Genomic DNA, 19713 nt, shown 5'->3' with positions numbered 1-19713 from the left:
CAACAATAATATCAGTAAAAAGTATGACACTGCCTCAGTCTCATGCCACAAAATTTGCCCTGTTGAAAAAGGTAAAAGGAGAGAAACACAGCCTGGACACCAAACGCTTGCTGGGATGAAATTTCAAGTTGAGAGAAGGAAAGTGTGAGGGCAACCACAGGTCATTCTGTTTCACTGAGCACACCATTCTGCAATATATGGACAAGATGAGACATTAAATATCACCGCTCAGTGTTCCAGAAAAGTACGATGGAAACATTAAGAATGCCAAAATGAAAAGGAGATAAGAACATCAGGTTTCCATTCAGAAGCTAGAGGTGCCTTGGATAAAAGATAGGAAGAAAGTTAAGAGGTTCAGTAAAGGAAAAATGCTAGAAAGGAAAGAAATTATAATGTGAAAGACTGACTAGAAAAAATTAGCAATACACATCCAAAGAGCTGAGACTGGGAACAATCCTAAAACATATGCAAAAATGTAGGTGGTATGCTCGCCTAGCAGAAGGGAACACAGAGATCAATGGACAGACATCTGGCAAGACTCTTTCAGGGAGTAGAATGCTTTGAAGGTTAGAGTTCTTAGATAAACATAGTAAAAGAAGATGGGAGGGACAACCACCTGTATATAACGCATTGTTGTTTAAGATGAGAGTCTGCAGGTTCCATTTTGGGCAGTAATGTACTTCATGCACAGGACAGAACGTTTTAAACATGTAAGAGGCATAGAATGCTGAACTGGTAGAACAAGATTTAAGTTTTAGTGCTGTGAACAGGAAATGGGTCTGGGGTTGTTATACTGGATTCAATGGCAATCCGAGAAAATGGGTTAACAGGAACAACCAGCTACAAGCTGCAGGCAGAACAAAAGCCTGATGGTATAATTGTCTGGTAATGACACTCTGCCCCATGATCTATAATAAACTATGGTGGAAAATTTGATGGAGGATTACTTTTTTACTTTTTGTCCCATAAGAATTTAAATGCCAAGGACCTAACTAACCTCCAACCATAATTTATCAGGGATCACATAAACATTTTTAACATTTTAGAAAATATCAGAATTTTCACACTGTGCTGTGATAATTTTTATGCCTAAACCGATATTGGGGGCCTATTAAAACTTTCACACTTTTTGTGGTTCAAGTTCCCAAAAGTTGTATGGTACTTTCAATAGAGATCAAGTGACTCCAGAAAAGATTAATGGTTCATAATAAATGCACAATTATTAAAGCAATTTTGCGTCGATATGAACATCAAGTATCATGTTTACAGAAATAAAAATCACTGTGTAATTTTGAAAAATAATCAAAAGTACAGTGTACATTTCAGGATAACAGTGTTTATCACTTCTCTAGTCCTATATTGTCTTATATTGCCTAGCACAAGTCAGGGGATGGATAGAAGAAAATATCCAAGTCAGTGAACAGTACTTGGAGTCCAGTTAAATCAATCATTAAGAAACTGAAAGAGTATGGCACATCTGTAAGCATGTCTAGAACAGGCCTTGCATAAAAAAGTGATTATGCTAAAGAAGTAGACTAGTAAAAGAAGATACCAACAAACCTCTGAAAACACTGAAGGAGCCGCATGCTAAAGTACATAAAATTGGAGAAACTGTGTATACAGTAGTTGTGTGGGGACTTCAGCAGTTGCAGCTTTATTTGGGTTACAAAGAGAAAGCCACTGTTAAATAAAAGAACATAATATTTGACAAGAGTTTCCAGAAATCAGATGGAAGACTCCTAAGTCAGCTGAAATAAGTTTCTAGTGTTTGTTGAGACCAAAATCAAGCTTTTTGGCCATTAAACACCATGCTTGACATAAGCTAAACACTGAACATTATCAAAAACACACAATCCCCACCGTGAAGCATAGTGATATCAGCTTCATACTGTGAGGAATGTTTGTGTAGAGTGTAGAGGGTAAAATCAGTTCAGGTCAGGATGGGGAGCATGCACTGGAACAGTGCGATGCTGCACCTTCCACAGGATGAAAAAGCTCAGGATCCTGGTTGGCAACCCCCCAGGCAGAAATGCGGTCCAGTCTCACCTTCTGGAAATGACCATCTGTCTACCACAGCCAGGTGTGACATGGGCATGCCTTTGGCCTGGTCCAACCACTCAGGTCCTTAACAATGAGGATCCTGCGAGCCGGATCACCCTTGGAGAATCACGCCACATGGCTGTAGTGCCGTAACTCATAGTGCAAGTAATGCACCTCATTTGGGACTCAGTGACCAAGCACTCATTGACAAATAGTCAAACTAGCGGTACCCAAGAGACACAGTATCAAAGGAGTCCAGTCTTCGTCTCAGGTCACTGGAGAGCATTCATGTCTCGCAAGCATATAGCAAGAAAGGAAGCACCAGGACTCTAAAAATGGGAGCGCCACACACCCCTTTCCAGCGACCTCATGACACTCCCATGCTCTCCCAATCCATCTACTGACTTCATAGGAAGAGTCACTAGAGACACGAATGTCACTGCCGAGGTAAGTAAACCTCTCGACAAGGTTGACACTCACTCCGCAGCCAGCTGTGCCCAAGAGGTCATTAAAGGCCTGGAACTTGGTTTTTATCCAGGACGCCCAGACACTCAGACTCTTTGCTCAGTCTCTCGAGAGCCTTGCTCAGAGCCTACATTGACTCCGCTGGGTTGGCTACTTTGTGAGGCTGTTTAAAGCTGACCCTCCAGCTAGGACGTTGGAAATCTCTGCATCCACGGTTCTTGAGGATGATCTTCTAATTAGCTGTGAATCACCCAATCTCACTGAGATTGCACAGGTGGTGAACCAGATGAGGTTAGGGAAGGCTGCAGGGATCTGTGGAATCCATGGTGAACTTCTCCAGGTTGGTGGTAAGACTGTCCTCCTGGCATTGCAAACAATCTTTGCTATCATTTGGGCGAGAAGAAGTCTACCTTTAACCGCATCCTGGCACTGAGGACTCTCATGGAGCGCAAATGTGAATATCAAATGACGGTAAAGTGAATGCTGCAAAATACAGGAAAATTCTGGAGGAAATGCTGAGGCATTCTGCAAGTAATATATGCCTTGGGAGATTTGTTATCCAGGAAGACAATAAACTCAAGTATAAAGATGAAGTCAGAGTCACAGTCCAGAGAATTTGTGGCTAGACCTAGAAAAGGCTGTTCACTCACAATCCCTATGCAACCTCACAGAGCCTGAGCAGTTTTGCAAAGAAGAATGGGGAAAATTGTAGTACTGTATAAAGGTGTGTAAAACTGATAGAAAGAGACTTGTGCACAAAGACTCAAGACTATACGGCTGTCAAAGATGCATCTACTAAATACCGACTTAAAGGCAGTGAATACTTATGTGTTAAATTATTTTGTGTTTTACAGTATATTTGTGGGCATAGTTTAGGTTAAATACTACAAACATTACTCTTCTCATTTACTCTTCTGTAACAAGGCCTTAACAAATGTTTCTTTTAGTCTTTACTACTCTTATAAAACATCAGTGGATCGGTTATTCATTTCTGTGCAGTGTGGCATATTGACATGACGGTAACATGACTTGTTAATACAAAGGATTGTTATACTAAAATATGTAATATTAAGAAAAATGTCTCTCAGTTAAGCTACCACTGAACACTCCAAAGTGAAGTTTTGTTAGTAACATCGCAGAGATGAATAAATGGTTTACTGATGTTTTATAAGTGCTATGAAGACCCAAAGAAGCCTATATTCAGGTCTTGATATAAAAGAGTAAATGAGTACCTAAACTAAAGTGTTACCATATTTGTAATTTAGACCTCTTTGCAGAGATCTGTTCTCACTTTGACAATAAATTGATCTGTCGATCAATGTCAAAAAATCAAACTAAATGTGATTCAGTGTTGTATTAACAATAAAATGTGAAAAGTTCAAAGGGGATTAACACTGTATGCTGTATGTTACTCCTCATTACTACCTGCCACTTGGCAAGTATTACTAGTCACTGTTCACTTTCACTGGCTTCCTCCTATGCATTCCTTGCTGCTTCGCAATCCACATTAGTCCTTTAGTACTTTTTGCTTCACTGCTTATCCATTTTTCATTCTTATGCATTTTTTATTTTAACAAAACTAATTAAGAAAGAAGTAAGTAGGAATTTCTTTTGCAAATTAGTCAGCGAAGGAAGCCATTGGTTTATTCCTTTAATCTTTCCAATGCTTCTAGAAATAAATAAAAAGTAATGTTTTTATAATGCATTAACAGGTTAAACAAATTCACTGTGAAATATGACCATTAAAAGTGTCTAATTGTACTTATATAATATATCATTAAATATAATAGGAACTGCAGAACAATAACTACAAGTTGCACATCAATATATTTCATCTACATGTTTATAAATGTGTCATTGAAGTATGTTATTCCTATGAAATGTTTTTTATGAAAAATAGGACATAAACATACTGCTTACTGGTGCATGAAATAATATAATAACAGATGAGGAACAAAAACGTTGGGAAAGGCTGGGAGAATTACTTCACAACTCTATAGAAGGGCTACATTAATAAGTTAGTTAAATAGCATGTGGATGAGGCTTCTGTGAAGATTATTACTTTTATAAATTATATATATATGTATCTTTAAATGCACAATCTTCTAATCTTCTTCTAAAACATTTTAAATATTAGATTAAAATGGCAATAGATCATTGACACTTCAAATTTACAAACCTGTGAAGGTCTCAGTGCATGGGTTGATGCCAGCAAGTCTTTTGGAAGTACCAAAATCTGAAATTTTAAGCACACCACTGTAGGTGTTAATCAAGACGTTATCACCCTAAAATTAAAATCAAAGATGAAAAAAATGGTTTAATTTACTGATTCATAATTGTCCTTATCTAACAGAAAAAGGTAAGTAATTCAACATTTAAAATGAAAACAACTTTAACTTCCAATTCTCATTATTTATTATTATAAAGTGGGGCCTATACCGAGTTATGATGTAATACAGGACAATTCATTTATCTTATTATCTGACTTGTAATTAAAATCTTTAATGTGATCAATTATAAGATAAGTCTTCAACTCCAGTGAATAATTTCAAAAGGACTAACTGTAAAAGTATGAAGATGGAATTACGTGTAGAAAATATGGAAAACACAGTAGACATGAATTAGGGAAATTCAAAAAAATCACATTGAGAACAAAGAAATTCCAAGGTTAACAAAGGAAAAGGTGTAGCTGTCTTTATATCTATGATAGACAAAAAATTTGTGGGGTTTAAAAGTTCTAAATAAATAAGATTTTGTTTTGGAAGCTGAAAGCAATACAGTAGATTGTCATATTTCAGAAAACTGATAGCAATCAGCTCTCAGTCAACATGTTGCCCAATCTATCAATTGAAATCATTTGCTAAAAGCACACAGCAATTAGAAGGTCAACCTGCAGGACTGGGCCTGTAGGGCTGGAAAGAATGGTGAGGACCAAGTTGCATAAGGTTGATAATAATATAGTGCTTTAGGTTTATAAAGTGAATCCACCTTCAACATTTGCAGTCGGTAAGCCTGGATAGGGGCTGCAGTTCAAGGAACAACAATGCTACGTCCAGTGATGGCCATTGTGCTGTTGGTATTGGATTATGACATTTTCCTAGAAAACATTTGAGGAAGCCTGACATAGAGATGTTGCCATGCCTGGCGGGAATTTACTGTGCATTAAACTGAATTCTGAATCTGTTGCAGTATCTAAAGTTATTTTCATGTCTTGCATTTTTTTTTTCATTGATGTTTGTCCAATTTATGGACTGAAGGAAAAACTCCCGTGTAAACTATTGGACACGCATGATTTAATCTCTAATGTTCTCATAAGGAGAAATGTGTTATCAAGCACTGATAAACAAATACTTTAATTGTCTTGTCCATAATAAAATTGCTAACCATCACCAAAAACACCTGTAAATTAACAAGACAGTTATAAACTTAATGATTTTACTAGAACACATACATCCTCAACATTTATAAAAAACAACGAGGGATTTGACTAATTTCTTAACTTGGTTGCTCTTGATTTCTTGTAGTGGATGAGCAGGAAAGAAATATTAATTTGTCCACACTATTTTACTATTGTTCTTTGCTATAATACACATCATTGTTAAGAGTTATAAAATGAACGATATTCTATAAGCTACAATTCAGTGTCCTCTGAAGAGTGGAATCTTAATGTTTAGTCTAGATAGCCAGATATGTGCAACTTCTCCCAAACACAACTCCATTTCAATTTCTGGCTCATCTAGGTGGCCAGGGAAACATCTCTGGAAAGTGAGAAGACCTTTCTTTCCTGGGATTGTAGTTATCGAAGCAGGGTTCTGGAAATTTATAAGGCATAAACACATTTTGCACTTGTTTTGACAATACCCCTTCCACCATGCAAAAGTAACATTAGAATCCTCAACATATTATTTAAATACATATTTAGAACTAACTTGCCTTTATGTCTCTGTGGGCAATCTGGTTGTCATGAAGATACTTCAAACCTTCCAAAATCTGTCTGGTATAAAAACCTATTGTTTGTTCATTGTTCTTCAAAGGTCCCCATTTTGATCGCAAAAGTGCAGAAAGGCTCCCTGGAATTGTAGCACGTTTAAAAGGGAATAAACAGTAGTTTCACATGAATAGTAACTACTTGACGGACACTTGTAAATAACAATAAAAATAAATATACAGCAAAAATATTGCATAAGTAAATGTAAAGACACAAAAAAATAACATCTTGTACCACTTCACTTCACTTTTACTCTACCTATCCTGGTGAAGGTTTTGATGGCAATATATAGGTCTGGACAAAACAAGCCACTCTACCCCTAGTAACTTTTACCATCTCCACTTTAGAAATTACCTGATCAAAAATATATATTCCTTGATTAAAATCCTGAGTCTTCTCCAAGTGGGCTAAGCCTTGTGTGCCTCCAATGGGAAACATCCTGAAGGGCATACCAAGTACTTGCCCAAACCATATCAACTGACTCCTCTCAACCTGGAAAAGCAGCAGATCTGCTCTCAGACTCTCAGATTTGGCTGAGCTCCTCACCCTATCATGAACAATGAGTCCAGCAACCTTGTTCATTGTCCTGAAATATTCTTTCTTTCATTACCTAGAGCACATGACCATATAAGGATATGTAGAATGACTGGTAAATCAAAAGCTATGTGTATCACAGTCTGGATCAACATCTGCAAAATTCCTTTCAAATATGAACAAAACCTTAGGTCCTTGATCTCCAGTCCTTAACTTTACTGAACAAGCAGCTGTGTGAGTGAATCACAACCTCAAATTTGGAAGTGGAAATTTTCATTACATTCAGCTATGAACCATTCCAAGTGTGCTGTACATAAATCACATTATTTCTCCTGGATGTGAGATTGAACGACAGTATTGAGTCTCTGTTTAAGTACCGTGGTACTGGCTTTAATAGGTTAGCTGAAATATGTCATCCCTTTCACATGGAAACAAAAGTTTATGACATTCTTATTTGAACATTTTCCCAAAAATTTTACAGGTAATTAAAAATACATTTTCATGAAATCACCTCCAAGCATAATGTTTTTATGTGTAATAAATCAAGTGTTCAAGCATTAGGTAAATACAATGTCTTTGTAACCCGGGTTATGGACATAAAAACATTTTAGGTAAATTGCAAAATAATCCCATAATTAATTTAAACTGTCTATAACCCACCTACTACCCCACATCTAGACATGGCTGAGAATGATGTCTTGCTTATTGTAGATGAGAAGTGAATGAACAAACTGCTTTAAATGGTTAAAAAGCAAACGTAAAAAGAATGGGAAAGTGGAGACTCTAACAAGTGTTCTTTAATTATCTAGACAATACACAACATTTAGGTAATAAAGTCAGGGTAAAAGCTGGTGCACTGAATTATATTTCCTCATTGTGCCATTCACTTGCTCTGTCTTATTCTGTATTAACTGAAATCTAGGACTCATCATTTTAATAGATCATATTACCATCCTACCTTCAAAACTTCATTAAGCTAGTACAGCTTTACTCAGGCAATGCTAGCAGGTGATACAAGGCATTAATTATGATGTGGTTAATAATACACTGCTATTTTCTCAACATAAAGTATTTTCAGATAAGAAAGCTATATGCAGTATGTTTAAATGTCATAGATTATACATGTTTTTCTGACACTAATTTAAAGGACAGTCCCACTCTTATCTCCTTTCCTGCTAGTTTGCTAGATCTTCTTTTTTTGTTTGTAATATTAACACTGTGTGAAAGCATTGCTTATGTATTATGTTTTTTAAGAGAAGAATGCTGTTGGTAGTTTATTTGACAGTGTGAGGCCACTAAAGTTTTATAGAAAATACAATCCGAAAGAATGTTTCACAGATTGCTCAGTCTTTTCTCTTTTTACTCTGTACAGGAACTCAAAGTACACTATAGGAAGTGGTTCAAAATCCTGATGTCAAAAAGTCTTCCTGTTTTTAAATAATTACGTAATGTACTTTATTAGCTTGACAAAACACCCAACCAGTTCATATAAAATCAAACTGCAAAAACAGAGGTCAAGAAAAAGCCAGTCTCTAACTAGAGGAACTGTATAACCTGGCAGTAAGTGTAACATTCATCTCCTTATGTTCAAAAGCAGCATATGAAGGAGAGGAAGCCACACATATGCTCGATTTCAGATGAGCTCCAATGATTCTACACAGCAAAGTGATGTGCAGATTAGGAATAATGAATCATTTTGGCTACTAAAGCAAAAAGATAAGACAAAAAAAAAACTACATCACATTGATTAATTTACAGTATTAAAGTTATTGAAAATGTTCTTGCTTTTTATAGTTAGCCTACTGTCTGTCCCCAGACAGACTTGAACACAAGAACCATTTCTTAAAATCGGTGAAAGCAACTGCTTTGGACTAGTAAATGGATCATGAGCTGACAGCAGCAGGCACAAGACAGGATTCTTCTTTAGTTGGATTATGAATGTATTCTCTGACTCTCAGGAACACTGTGAGGAAATACAAATATATACAAAAAACACAGAAGTACAGATAAAGCTAAAAATACTCACCTCCAGGAACTTGCTCCATAAATATCTTAATAAAACCATTTTCACTGACAGAGCCTAAATACTGAACAATGTTTTTATGCTTGAGGTGCTTATGCAGGGCTATCTCTTCATGCAGAGGTTGGGAATACCTAGAAAATGATATACACATTTTAAGTTCAGCAGTTATTGCTTTTTGACCAAAACTAAAACTTTAAGACTATGTTTTTTTTTTTTTTTAACTTTTTTTTATTTCCTTTCATACTGTGCCTGGATGTGATTATTCACAAATCATTATGACATTTAGTCAGCTTATGTAAATAAGAATTTCTTGTGATAACTAATTCACTCAGTCAGACTACAGATCTGAGGAAGTCAAAACTTCCCCTCCCATTTTACAGTTTTTTTTCAGTTGCTGAGAAAACTGTACACTGTTCGGGTACTTAGACACAATTTGTAAAACTCATCCTCTCTTTTTTGCTAAACCTTAAACACATTCCCAGTCACTACACACATTCCACACTGTGATACACTTGTGTTGCAAAATTGTAAACACTGCCAGCAAAATGTGAACACAAATCCAACACATCTGTCATCTCTTACACATAATGACTCAAAATTGAACACTCATGTTTCTAATGAACAATTAGGCAGAATAAAATTCAGTTCAGAGTGCACATGTGGCACATGTGCATCCATCTACAATGGACAGAAACATACAGAGAGGCAGAGGGGAAATAGTTTTTGCGAAAGGTGGTAGACGGGGAGGAAGGAGACAAGGAAGACTAAGAACAATCTTTACTGATGAAATTTGGGCAACTGTTGCAAACCATATTCTTGTTCATGGGATGACAATGAGGGAAGATGAACAAAGGGTCCAATCCAATTTAAACAGGTTCTCTGCGGCCCGCATCATCACGATATTCAGAGAACATAACAGGTAATTTTTCCTTGCTGTACAACATTTGACATGCAGTATACTATACTGTATGTACTGTAATGTTCATTACATTACTGTTTCTACTGGCTGTAAACGTAAGTGTATTATCACCTCTTTAGAATTGAAGCACGGCTAAAAGAGGGTGGAAGGACTGCTCTTTTCTCCCAACAACAAGAAGAACTCATTATTGACATGGTTCTTCAAAATAATGCTATCCAACTCTGCGAAATCCAGCAGAGAGTGATTGAAGACAATGTCAACTTTGATGGCATCAACAGTGTATCTTTGTCAACTATTGACCTTGTCTTCCAAGGCAACGGACTTAGCATGAAACAGGTGTACAGAGTACCCTTTGAGACCAACTCTGCAGGAGTCAAAGATCTACGATATTAGTATATGCAAGTAAGCGTATGTTATAATAAGTTTGTTATAATATTAAGAATTGTGTCACTGTATCTGTTTTAGATCTCTTTAAATGTATTTTTCATTCTTTTTCTGTGTAACATGCCATGAAGAGCTGAGCCAGCTTTAGCACAGAGTGTCAGCTTTCAGAATTGCTGGGCCAAGCAAAGCATAAAGACAGACAGGAACAGCTGTTGTCAGCCCTAAAAGGCCTAAGTGTTATATGATCTGACTGTCTGATGCTTAGCTCAAGTTTGTCTACCTTGTTTGGCAATGTACTGGGGGATTTGGTCGTGTGGACACAATATAAAAGAAGCTGGAACCTTGCCAAGCTTTGAGGACCTGAGGGAGTGGAAGCAATAGACTCCAAAGCCACCTCCGTTGTGACAGAAAAAAGCAATTTCTACACGACCGAATCCCCACGGTTCACAGATGAAATCGGCTGGTCTTCCCTGTTTTTATAGCAACGTAAGCCGCATTAAACAAGCTAAGTATATTATGTCTTTTCTGTGACTTTGTTGCCGCCTATCGCCAAAAAGAGGGATATCGCCGTTATAATTTATAATTATTTAAAGAAAGGTTTATTAAAACGTCGCAATATAAAAGAACATATTTCCACGGAGCTAACACTCCCATCGGAAACATAATAACCTACACACACTTTCAGCACTGATGCTTCCAGTACAATTCTATGCTCATAGGCATACTGTTACTGTGGGCTAGTAGTTGCACTTGCTGCCTTTACAGTACTGTGAACTATATTGTAAAATACGTAAATCTGGAGTGCATATACTGTAAATAAGTTATTGCGGAGATCTGTCTTTTTGTATCACGTAATGTGCTAAACTACTTACTTATCTATTTCTATACTGAGTGTTTGTATGGGAGACCATAGAGAATACATTCTCATGGAGGAAGCAGGGTCCAATCTGGTGAAAGGAAGGCGGAGATGCAGGAACATAATTAGTCAACGTGCCATTGTAAAAGTTCCTGGCCGGCGTGGTGGCAATGTCACCCTTTGTAGCGTCATAAGTAACTAGGGGTTCTTCATTGTTATGCAAACCTGGGCTATATAACACTAAACACCTCCTTACATTTCTGGGTGGTCTACAGCAGGGGTCCTCAATCATGGTCCTGGAGGGCCGCAGTGGCTGCAGGTTTTTGCTCCAACCCAATTGCTTAATAAGAAGCCCTTATTGGTCAAGTGACACTTCTGCTTCACTTTAGTTGTTTTGCTCGTTAAGATTTTGAACCCTTATTTCTTATTTTAGTCTTAAACAGCTGTATTCTTGGTTCTTAATTGCTCCTAATTAGCAATAACATACAAATGACAAAAGAGACCAGCATTTCTCTATTTCGCTTGTTACCAATGACATCTGTGTGTATTTATCATGCACTATTGGGTTTAATGAAATACTTGGAAGGAAAGTGAAGAGAAAAAAGTAAAGGACTGTGAATTATTTGTCCATTTTAGCCTTCAAATCATTTGGATGATCTCCTTAGAAAGGGGAAGAAAATCAAGGATATGAGAATTACCTGACATGGCAGAGTTAAAGCCATGAAATTAAATTTTTGGCAAGAATTGCTTTCTAATTAAGCAACATGGTTAGAACAAAAACCTGCAGCCACTGTGGCCCTCCAGGAATGGGATTGAGGACCCCTGGTCTACAGGATGTTATGGCTGCACGTGAGCAACTGGATCAGCAAGCGGTGCATCCTTTATGTGTTATATTTTGGGACAACATGAGCTTTCACCGTGCTGTCCTGATACATGAGTGGTTCACCAACAACCAGCATTTCATAAAGATCTATGTTCCATTTTATAGCCCCTTCCTGAATCCAATTGAGGAGTTCTTCTCTGCGTGGTGGTGGAAGGTCAATGACCGACAGCCCTAGAAGATGGAAACTTTATTGGAGGCAATCTAACAAGCCTGTGATGATATACAGTAACTATGGAGTCTTGATTCAGTTCCTTTGATATCAATGCAGAATTGAAAGCATGGTACAGCACAACCTTGTCTTATGCAAGGAATAATTGTCTAGCCAGCAGGCATGCTGGGATGCTACTGGGGCTCCTTTATACCAACAGCAACAAGCATGAAAAGTTCCTCATTCCTCCACCGTGACTGCCAAATCAGACGTTTTCCTTCTTTTTAATTTTCATGCTTCTTAGACATTCTGGTGTTCTTTCAGAACATAGTATGTTTATCTATCTATCTATCTATCTATCTATCTATCTATCTATCTATCTATCTATCTATCTATCTATCTATCTATCTATCTATCTATCTATCTATCTATCTATCTATCTAACCTTTAAGGACTTGTATAGTTGTAATTTCTCTTTGATAATAAGAAACAGAAAAATATACAGTTTTAAAATTGTTTTTTTAGTATACTGACAATATCTGAAGTAGTAATGAAGACTGATATATGCATTTTATACATAGGAGAATTCCTTGTTGGTTTTAAAAAATGGTTTTAAAAAATTATTGACAAACGACATTAGTTTTTTTATTTTACAAAATATTCTGCAGATAATATTATTTTAATCAATTCAGTCTTATAAATGTCAGTATAATTGCTTTCACCTTCCATTTATTTCCTGAGAACTGACTTTTCTTTGCACTTTAATGGTTAACTCACCTAAAGAAGCAGCACAAGAGTGCTGTTATGCGAGCTGTTATGTGAGAACACTTATGGCTTTACAGGGCAAGAAATGCATGTTTTCAAGGAAAATAGCAACAACTAATATAGGGACCTAAAAAGATCATCATTAAAGTAAAACAAATAAAATTATACAAATTATATCTGTGAGATTTTAGATAAAAGAAACTTCTCTTCATGATTTTAGACTGCTTTTTGCTATATGGAAAATTTTTTATTGATTTCTCGGTTCAAGCATAATATTATATAATTGCAAGTAGTTACTTCTTAAAGGTTTTATAACAGAATCATGTGTTAATTTAATGTTTAAATAATAAAAATAAGGTTTGTAATGAGGTCTGTTTTGAAAATAATCGAGACTGATTTAAGTGATTTTTATACGTAAAAGTTTTTTTATATTATTTATTCGTTAGATATTACATTCAAGTAGCATTGTTTAGAAATTGTCTTCTATCAGGACTCTTATTGCACCAGCTATGGCTAATTGTATGTTTTCAAACAGTCTCAATAATTTATCAGACCTTAATAAAAGAATAAGTGTCTGTGTGTCCGTCCAGTTGCCAAGTCTCTGTTACTCCAATTAACTTACACGCATATAAAAACATACATTTGATTTCAGTCTGTAACAGCCTTACTTCCTAAAGCCTACACTAACAAGTAGTGTGCAGAGGGCATGCTCAAAAATGTGTATAATGCCACGAAAAGTGCCTGCTGACACTTTAGTATGCAAGCAATGGTATGTATACAGCCTCCAGTTAATCCAAAATGCGGCTGCAAGAATTATTACAAGAACAAGAAAATATGAACACATAACTCCAGTTCTTAAATCTTTACACTGGCTCCCAGTTAAGTTTAGGACAGATTTCAAAATCCTCCTTTTAACATATAAAGCATTAAATGTCTGAACTTATCATGACTTACAAACCTGAGCGCACATTAACATCTCAAGATGCCGGTCTGCTTATGACTCCAAGGATTAATAAAATAACAGTGGGAGGTCGAGCTTTTAGTTAAAGGGCCCCTAAACTGTGGAATGGTCTTCCTGCTTCCATAAGAGATGCCCCTTCAGTCTCAGCCTTTAAATCCCGGCTGAAGACTCACTACTTCAGTTTAGCATATCCTGACTAGAGCTGCTGATTAACTGTACATACTGCATCTCTTGTTAGTCATTAGCACTATAACATAAGTAACATGATAATTATATTTGAATACTAACCCTCACCTATTCTGTTTCTTTTCTCGGTACCCAAATGTGGCAATTGGTGCCATGGCCCACCTGCCAAGTTGTTTGCCTGCCTATGGTAAAGTCATCCCTGATGGAGGATCACAGGAATCATGGGAAAGAGGGGTCCTTTCATCGGAGCAACGTTTCAGCCGTGGCATGGCCAAATGGGGAGGCAGCTAGATGGATGAGGTCTCCAGGACTCTAAAAATATCCAAACCTAATTATGTCATATCATCTACTGTTAAACCGTACTTCTAAAATTTTTATTATTATGCTGTATTAAGGAATTGTTCTGTTCTGTGTATTGTATAGTATTGACCCCTACTTTTGACACCCACTGCACGCCCAACCTACCTGGAAAGGGGTCTCTCTTTGAACTGCCTTTCCCGAGGTTTCTTCCATTTTTCCCTACAAGGTTTTATTGGGAGTTTTTCCTTGTCTTCTCAGAGAGTCAAGGCTGGGGGGCTGTCAAAAGGCAGGGCCTGTTAAAGCCCATTGCGGCACTTCCTGTGTGATTTTGGGCTATACAAAAATAAACTGTATTGTATTGTATTGTATGTGCATTCTTGCTCCGATGTAGAAGGGAGCTGAGTTTACCTCTGTTACAGCACGTCTATGTGAAAACAGCAGCGTCAGATGCGGGGTTGGGGTGTGTTTGGGCTCATGAACGTGGCTGAGATAATAAAACTGACTAAAAAAAAAAACCAAAGCTAACCTTTACAAGTATCATAAATTACACGGCTGTTACAGACTGAAATCAAATGTATGTTTTTATTCTAAAATAGTAAGACTAAGAGCAGTTTAATTCTCAAAACATAGTTGTGCAGGATCGAACTCGCGACCTTCTGATTCCCAGTCGGCAGCTGACTCTATTGCGCCACAGAGGCAGCCATAATTAACGGGTGTCAATGTCGCATGTTAAGGCTGCTTTTTGTTTCTGCAATTATATTTTTGAATAAAAGCACAATTGTTGTGTTAGATTTGTATGTTTTGTGAAAATATTTCTTTGATACTTCAGGCTTCATACATTATATAGTTTATGCCTACATTTTGTCATCTACTACTAGAATATAAAAAATGTTTCTGTTTTAACAATATGTTTACACAGATTACTGTAGAAACGGAACAGACATGAAATGCGTGTGTTCCAAACAACGATCTATTATTTCCACTCTAAAACTCCACTTCACTCCCAGAAAATCAATCAAGGCATGAGCTGGGAGAAGTTTGTGCACGTTCTAAGTCGGCGGGGGGATGGAAAGCCAGGCATCCTGCAGCCTGATTTTATCAGCACATTTAGATGACAAAAGACGCTGGTGGAGAGCTGTGAACGATTTTAAGAAGCGATTTAAGGTGGGACGGATTTACGAGTTTTTTAGTAGGCTCTGGTAATTCTAGTGTTAAGGAGAAAAAAGGATTAGTCGATTATTTAGTGAAACATCCCAATCGTAGACCAAGTGAGTGGGTTTATCATGTGAACTTGCTGAAGCCGTGGAAGGAGAGGGAACCAGATCCCACCACTGCTCAGCCCTGCTGATTCTTTGCTCACATAGACACCCTTAATTTGGGCGAGGAATTAACTTATTGACAAAGATGGGAGCTGGAATCAGCTATCCTATCCGTCTCAGAGGTGGTGAGTGAAAAACCCAGGACCTCTCTGATTGCACACGACATAGTGACTGAACCGGGGGTTATAGTCCGGGAGCACCCCTATAGACTTCCTGAGGCAACGAAAGCAGAAGTGGAGCTGGATGCTGGAACTAGGAGTGATTGAGGAAAGTTATAGTCCCTGGTCAAGCCCAATTGTCTTGGTTAATAAGCCAGACGGCAGTTGGAGGTTTTGCAATGACTTCCATTGGCTTAACCAGGTCTCCCTTTTTGATGCTTATCCCATGCCTCACGTGGATGACCTCCTCGAGAGGCTTGAACAAGCAAAATTTTGACCACGCTTGATATGACAAAGGTATACTGGCAGATTCCTTAAACGGACTCCGCGAAGGTCAAGATCGCGTTTAGCACTCCTAGCGGACACTGGCAGTATCGAGTTCTTCCATTCGGATTACATGGGGCTCCTGTGACTTTCCAGCGTCTGGTGGACAAAGTGCTCCAACCCCATAATGCATATAGTGCTGCCTATCTGGATGACGTTGTCATCTTTTCCAGCATATGGAAGGAACACGTACAGCAGGTCACTGCAGTATTGTGGACACTAGAAGAAGCTGGGCTTTGTATTAATCCCAAGAAATGTTTTTTTGGATTGAAAGAGGCTAAATATTTGGGCTACCTGGTGGGTTGAGGTACCGTGAAACCAGTTTCCAAAAATAGATGCCATTGCAAAATAGTCCCATCCGCGAACCAAGAGGCAAGTCCAGGCCTTTCTCGGGTTGACCGGGTACTACCGCCGGTTTGTACCTCGGTTTTCAGAGAGAGCAGCGCCCTTGACTGATCTTAATCATGTTTTATAGACTGACAAGGTGGACAGTGCATTTAGTGACTTAAAACAGGGTCTTACTTCAGCACCAATATTAAAAGCTCCTAATTTCACTCTTTCTTTTATTCTCCAAATGGACGCTTCGGACACAGGCCTGGGTGCCGTGCTCAGCCAAAGTGTCGATGGTGTTGAACACCCCGTCATGTACCTGAGCCAGAAACTGTTGGATCAAGAGACTAGGTATTATAGTGTAATAAAACATCTGACTGGGGGGCGGCGGAGTGCGCTGACTATCTTTCTCAGTTCCCTACAGACCTTTCCCGGGAAATCCTGCAAGGTTCCGGCACTTCTGAAGCCGGCCCCTTTGCTGACGTCACTTCCGAAGCTGGCCCCTTTGCTGAAGTTACTTCCGAAGCCGGCCCCTTTGCTGACATTGCATCTGGATCCAGCCATTCTGATGACATCATTTTCTCTCCAGACCTTTAAAGCCTCCATCTCGGGCTACTATAGTCAGTTCTGTTTTGGACTCGGTGATATGCACATCGTGATTTTGATACGAAAAACCCTTTTGCAGCTGGGAAAAACAATATGGTGGCTGTCCCAAACCTTTACAATGTCTTGGACTCTTAATCATCACAATATATAGACATACATATATATATATATATATACAGTAATCCCTCCTCGATCGCGGGGGTTGCGTTCCAGAAGGTGAAGGTGAAAATCCGCGAAGTAGAAACCATATGTTTGTATGATTATTTTTATATATTTTAAGCCCTTAGAAACTCTCCCACACTGTTTATAAATATTCTCCGCACAGTTATACAGTAAACCCTTGTTTATCGCGGTTAATCCGCTCCAGACAGATAAATGAATTTCCACGAAGTAGGATTCTTTATTTATAAATCTAATATTTTCGCAGTTAGAGCATAGAAAACCTGTTTACGACCTTCTAAATACGTTTTTTTAACATTATTAAAGCCCTCTAGACATGAAATAACACCCTTTAGTCAAAAGTTTAAACTGTGCTCCATGACAAGACAGAGATGACAGTTCTTTCTCACAATTAAAAGAATGCAAACATATCTTCCTCTTCAAGGTGCGCGTAAGGAGCGGAGAATGTCAGAGAGAGAGTAAAGTAAACAATGAAAAATCAGTAGGGCTGTTGCGCTTTTAAGTATGCAAGCACCGTGATAAAGCAGCGGCAATGAAGGGATCAATGCGAAGGTAGCCTTTCAGCATTTTTACAGGAGCGTCCGTATCTTCTAAGCAAACAGCCTCTGTGCAAAAGCCCTCTGCTCACATCTCCTCCGTCAAGCGCAGAGAACGTCAGAGAGAGAGAGAGAGAGAGCGCGCGAAATTAAAGCAAACAATCAAAAAATCATTAAGTGTGCTTTTGGACGCACCTCGATAAAGCGGCATTTCTTAGAGGATCGTCCGTATCCACTAGGCAAACAGCTTCTGTGCAAACAGCACCTCTGCTCACACCCCCTCCGTCAGGCGCAGAGAATGTCAGAGAGGGTGAGATAGAGGCAGAGACAAGCAAACAATCGAGCACCGCGCAGGAGGCATATCTTATAGCATTGAGGAGTTTTAGTTAATATGTAATACGTGCTCTGATTGGGTAGCTTCTAAGCCATCCGCCAATAGCGTCCCTTGTATGAAATCAACTGGGCAAACAAACTGAGGAAGCATGTACCATAAATTAAAAGACCCATTGTCCGCAGAAATCCGAATCAGCGAAAGATCCGCAATATACATTTACATATGCTTACATATAAAATCCGATAGAGCAAAACCGCGAAAGTCAAAGCGCGATACAGCAAGGGATCACTGTATATATATATATATATATATATATATATATATATATATATATATATATATATATATATATATATATATATATATATATAATGTTTGGAAATAATGTCTGCTTCAAAGAACTGGAAACTTGTATGGAACTCTAGATCTAGATTAAGTACTGTAAAGCACTTTGTTTTAAATTAATTACATTGTTTTTCTTCAGAATTAATTCTGATCCAACATATTAATGTAAATTAAAATATACCGGCTATCCTTTTCAGGGATTTCCTTTATAGCAATCCGGACTTGGTTGCTCAGATCTCTGCCTGCATATACAACACCAAATGTTCCTTTTCCAAGGATGACCCGATCTCCATTTTCATCATATTCATAATCATACTACAGGTAAAAACATGAGCAAAAAGAGCATAATTAACTTAAACAAACACTGTTATTAAAGGCAATAGACTACAATCTGTTAATCAGCATTTAAAAAATTGTTGTTATGGATTATGTACAATTAAAATGCATGGATTCACTTAAAATAATAAAAAAACAATATGTTTCACATTTTAAGAAATGATCTATGCTTATAGATATGCTTTATTTGACAGACCTGACAATAATCATTTTTATTACAAAGCCCTGCTGTCTAGGAACTAGCATAAAAACTTTAGCTAGTTTAAGCTGATTCCTTTTTTTTCATTTATATGCCATAAACACTGTATTATACTTAAAATAAAACACACAATACCATCTAATAAAAGAACACACAACACTAAACACAAATGAAATACATATGTAGAAGTATAAAATGAAGATTTTTAAATTAATAGGTATGCTTGGTCTGTATGAACAGTTTTAAAAACCTAATTGCATATCTGGGTGTCACTGCAGTGAGCACTGATGAGCACTATGAGGTAAAGGCACAACCACAGCAAAGGGAAGTCTCATATAAAACATCTGATAGAGAGAGACAAGGTCAGAGCATATGAGTTTCTACAGTAAAAATAATAAACAAAGGCAAAATAATATTAGACAATAAAAAGTCTGGAGTAAAATAAAAAATATGTGCATATATTTAAAGATTCTTGAACTTCTGCCTGTTAGATGGAGTAGCTGCTTAAATTCTAAATTCACAAGTTGCACAATGCACTCCCTTTCTCAATGCCTGTCTCTCCGTGCTCATATGTGCCTCTGGCATGAAGGTTTA

The 19713-nt window shown here is 37.6% G+C and overlaps 1 protein-coding gene across 1 annotated transcript in view; it reads right to left on the bottom strand.

Moving 5' to 3' along the window:
• Nucleotides 1-19713, bottom strand: part of map3k5 (mitogen-activated protein kinase kinase kinase 5) — a 188436-nt gene that overhangs the window by 27032 nt on the left and 141691 nt on the right. The window contains exons 15-18 of the mRNA XM_039747501.1: nucleotides 18766-18899; nucleotides 9054-9181; nucleotides 6439-6575; nucleotides 4685-4790 (exon numbers count right to left, since the gene is read on the bottom strand). Coding sequence (XP_039603435.1) covers nucleotides 4685-4790; nucleotides 6439-6575; nucleotides 9054-9181; nucleotides 18766-18899 — 505 coding nt within the window. The remainder of the gene's footprint in view (nucleotides 1-4684; nucleotides 4791-6438; nucleotides 6576-9053; nucleotides 9182-18765; nucleotides 18900-19713) is intronic.

This window comes from Polypterus senegalus, chromosome 3, assembly GCF_016835505.1.
Source record: "Polypterus senegalus isolate Bchr_013 chromosome 3, ASM1683550v1, whole genome shotgun sequence".
Lineage (NCBI taxonomy): Eukaryota > Metazoa > Chordata > Cladistia > Polypteriformes > Polypteridae > Polypterus > Polypterus senegalus.
Note: the sequence above shows the minus strand (reverse complement) of the source record. Positions and strands in the feature narration are given on the sequence as shown.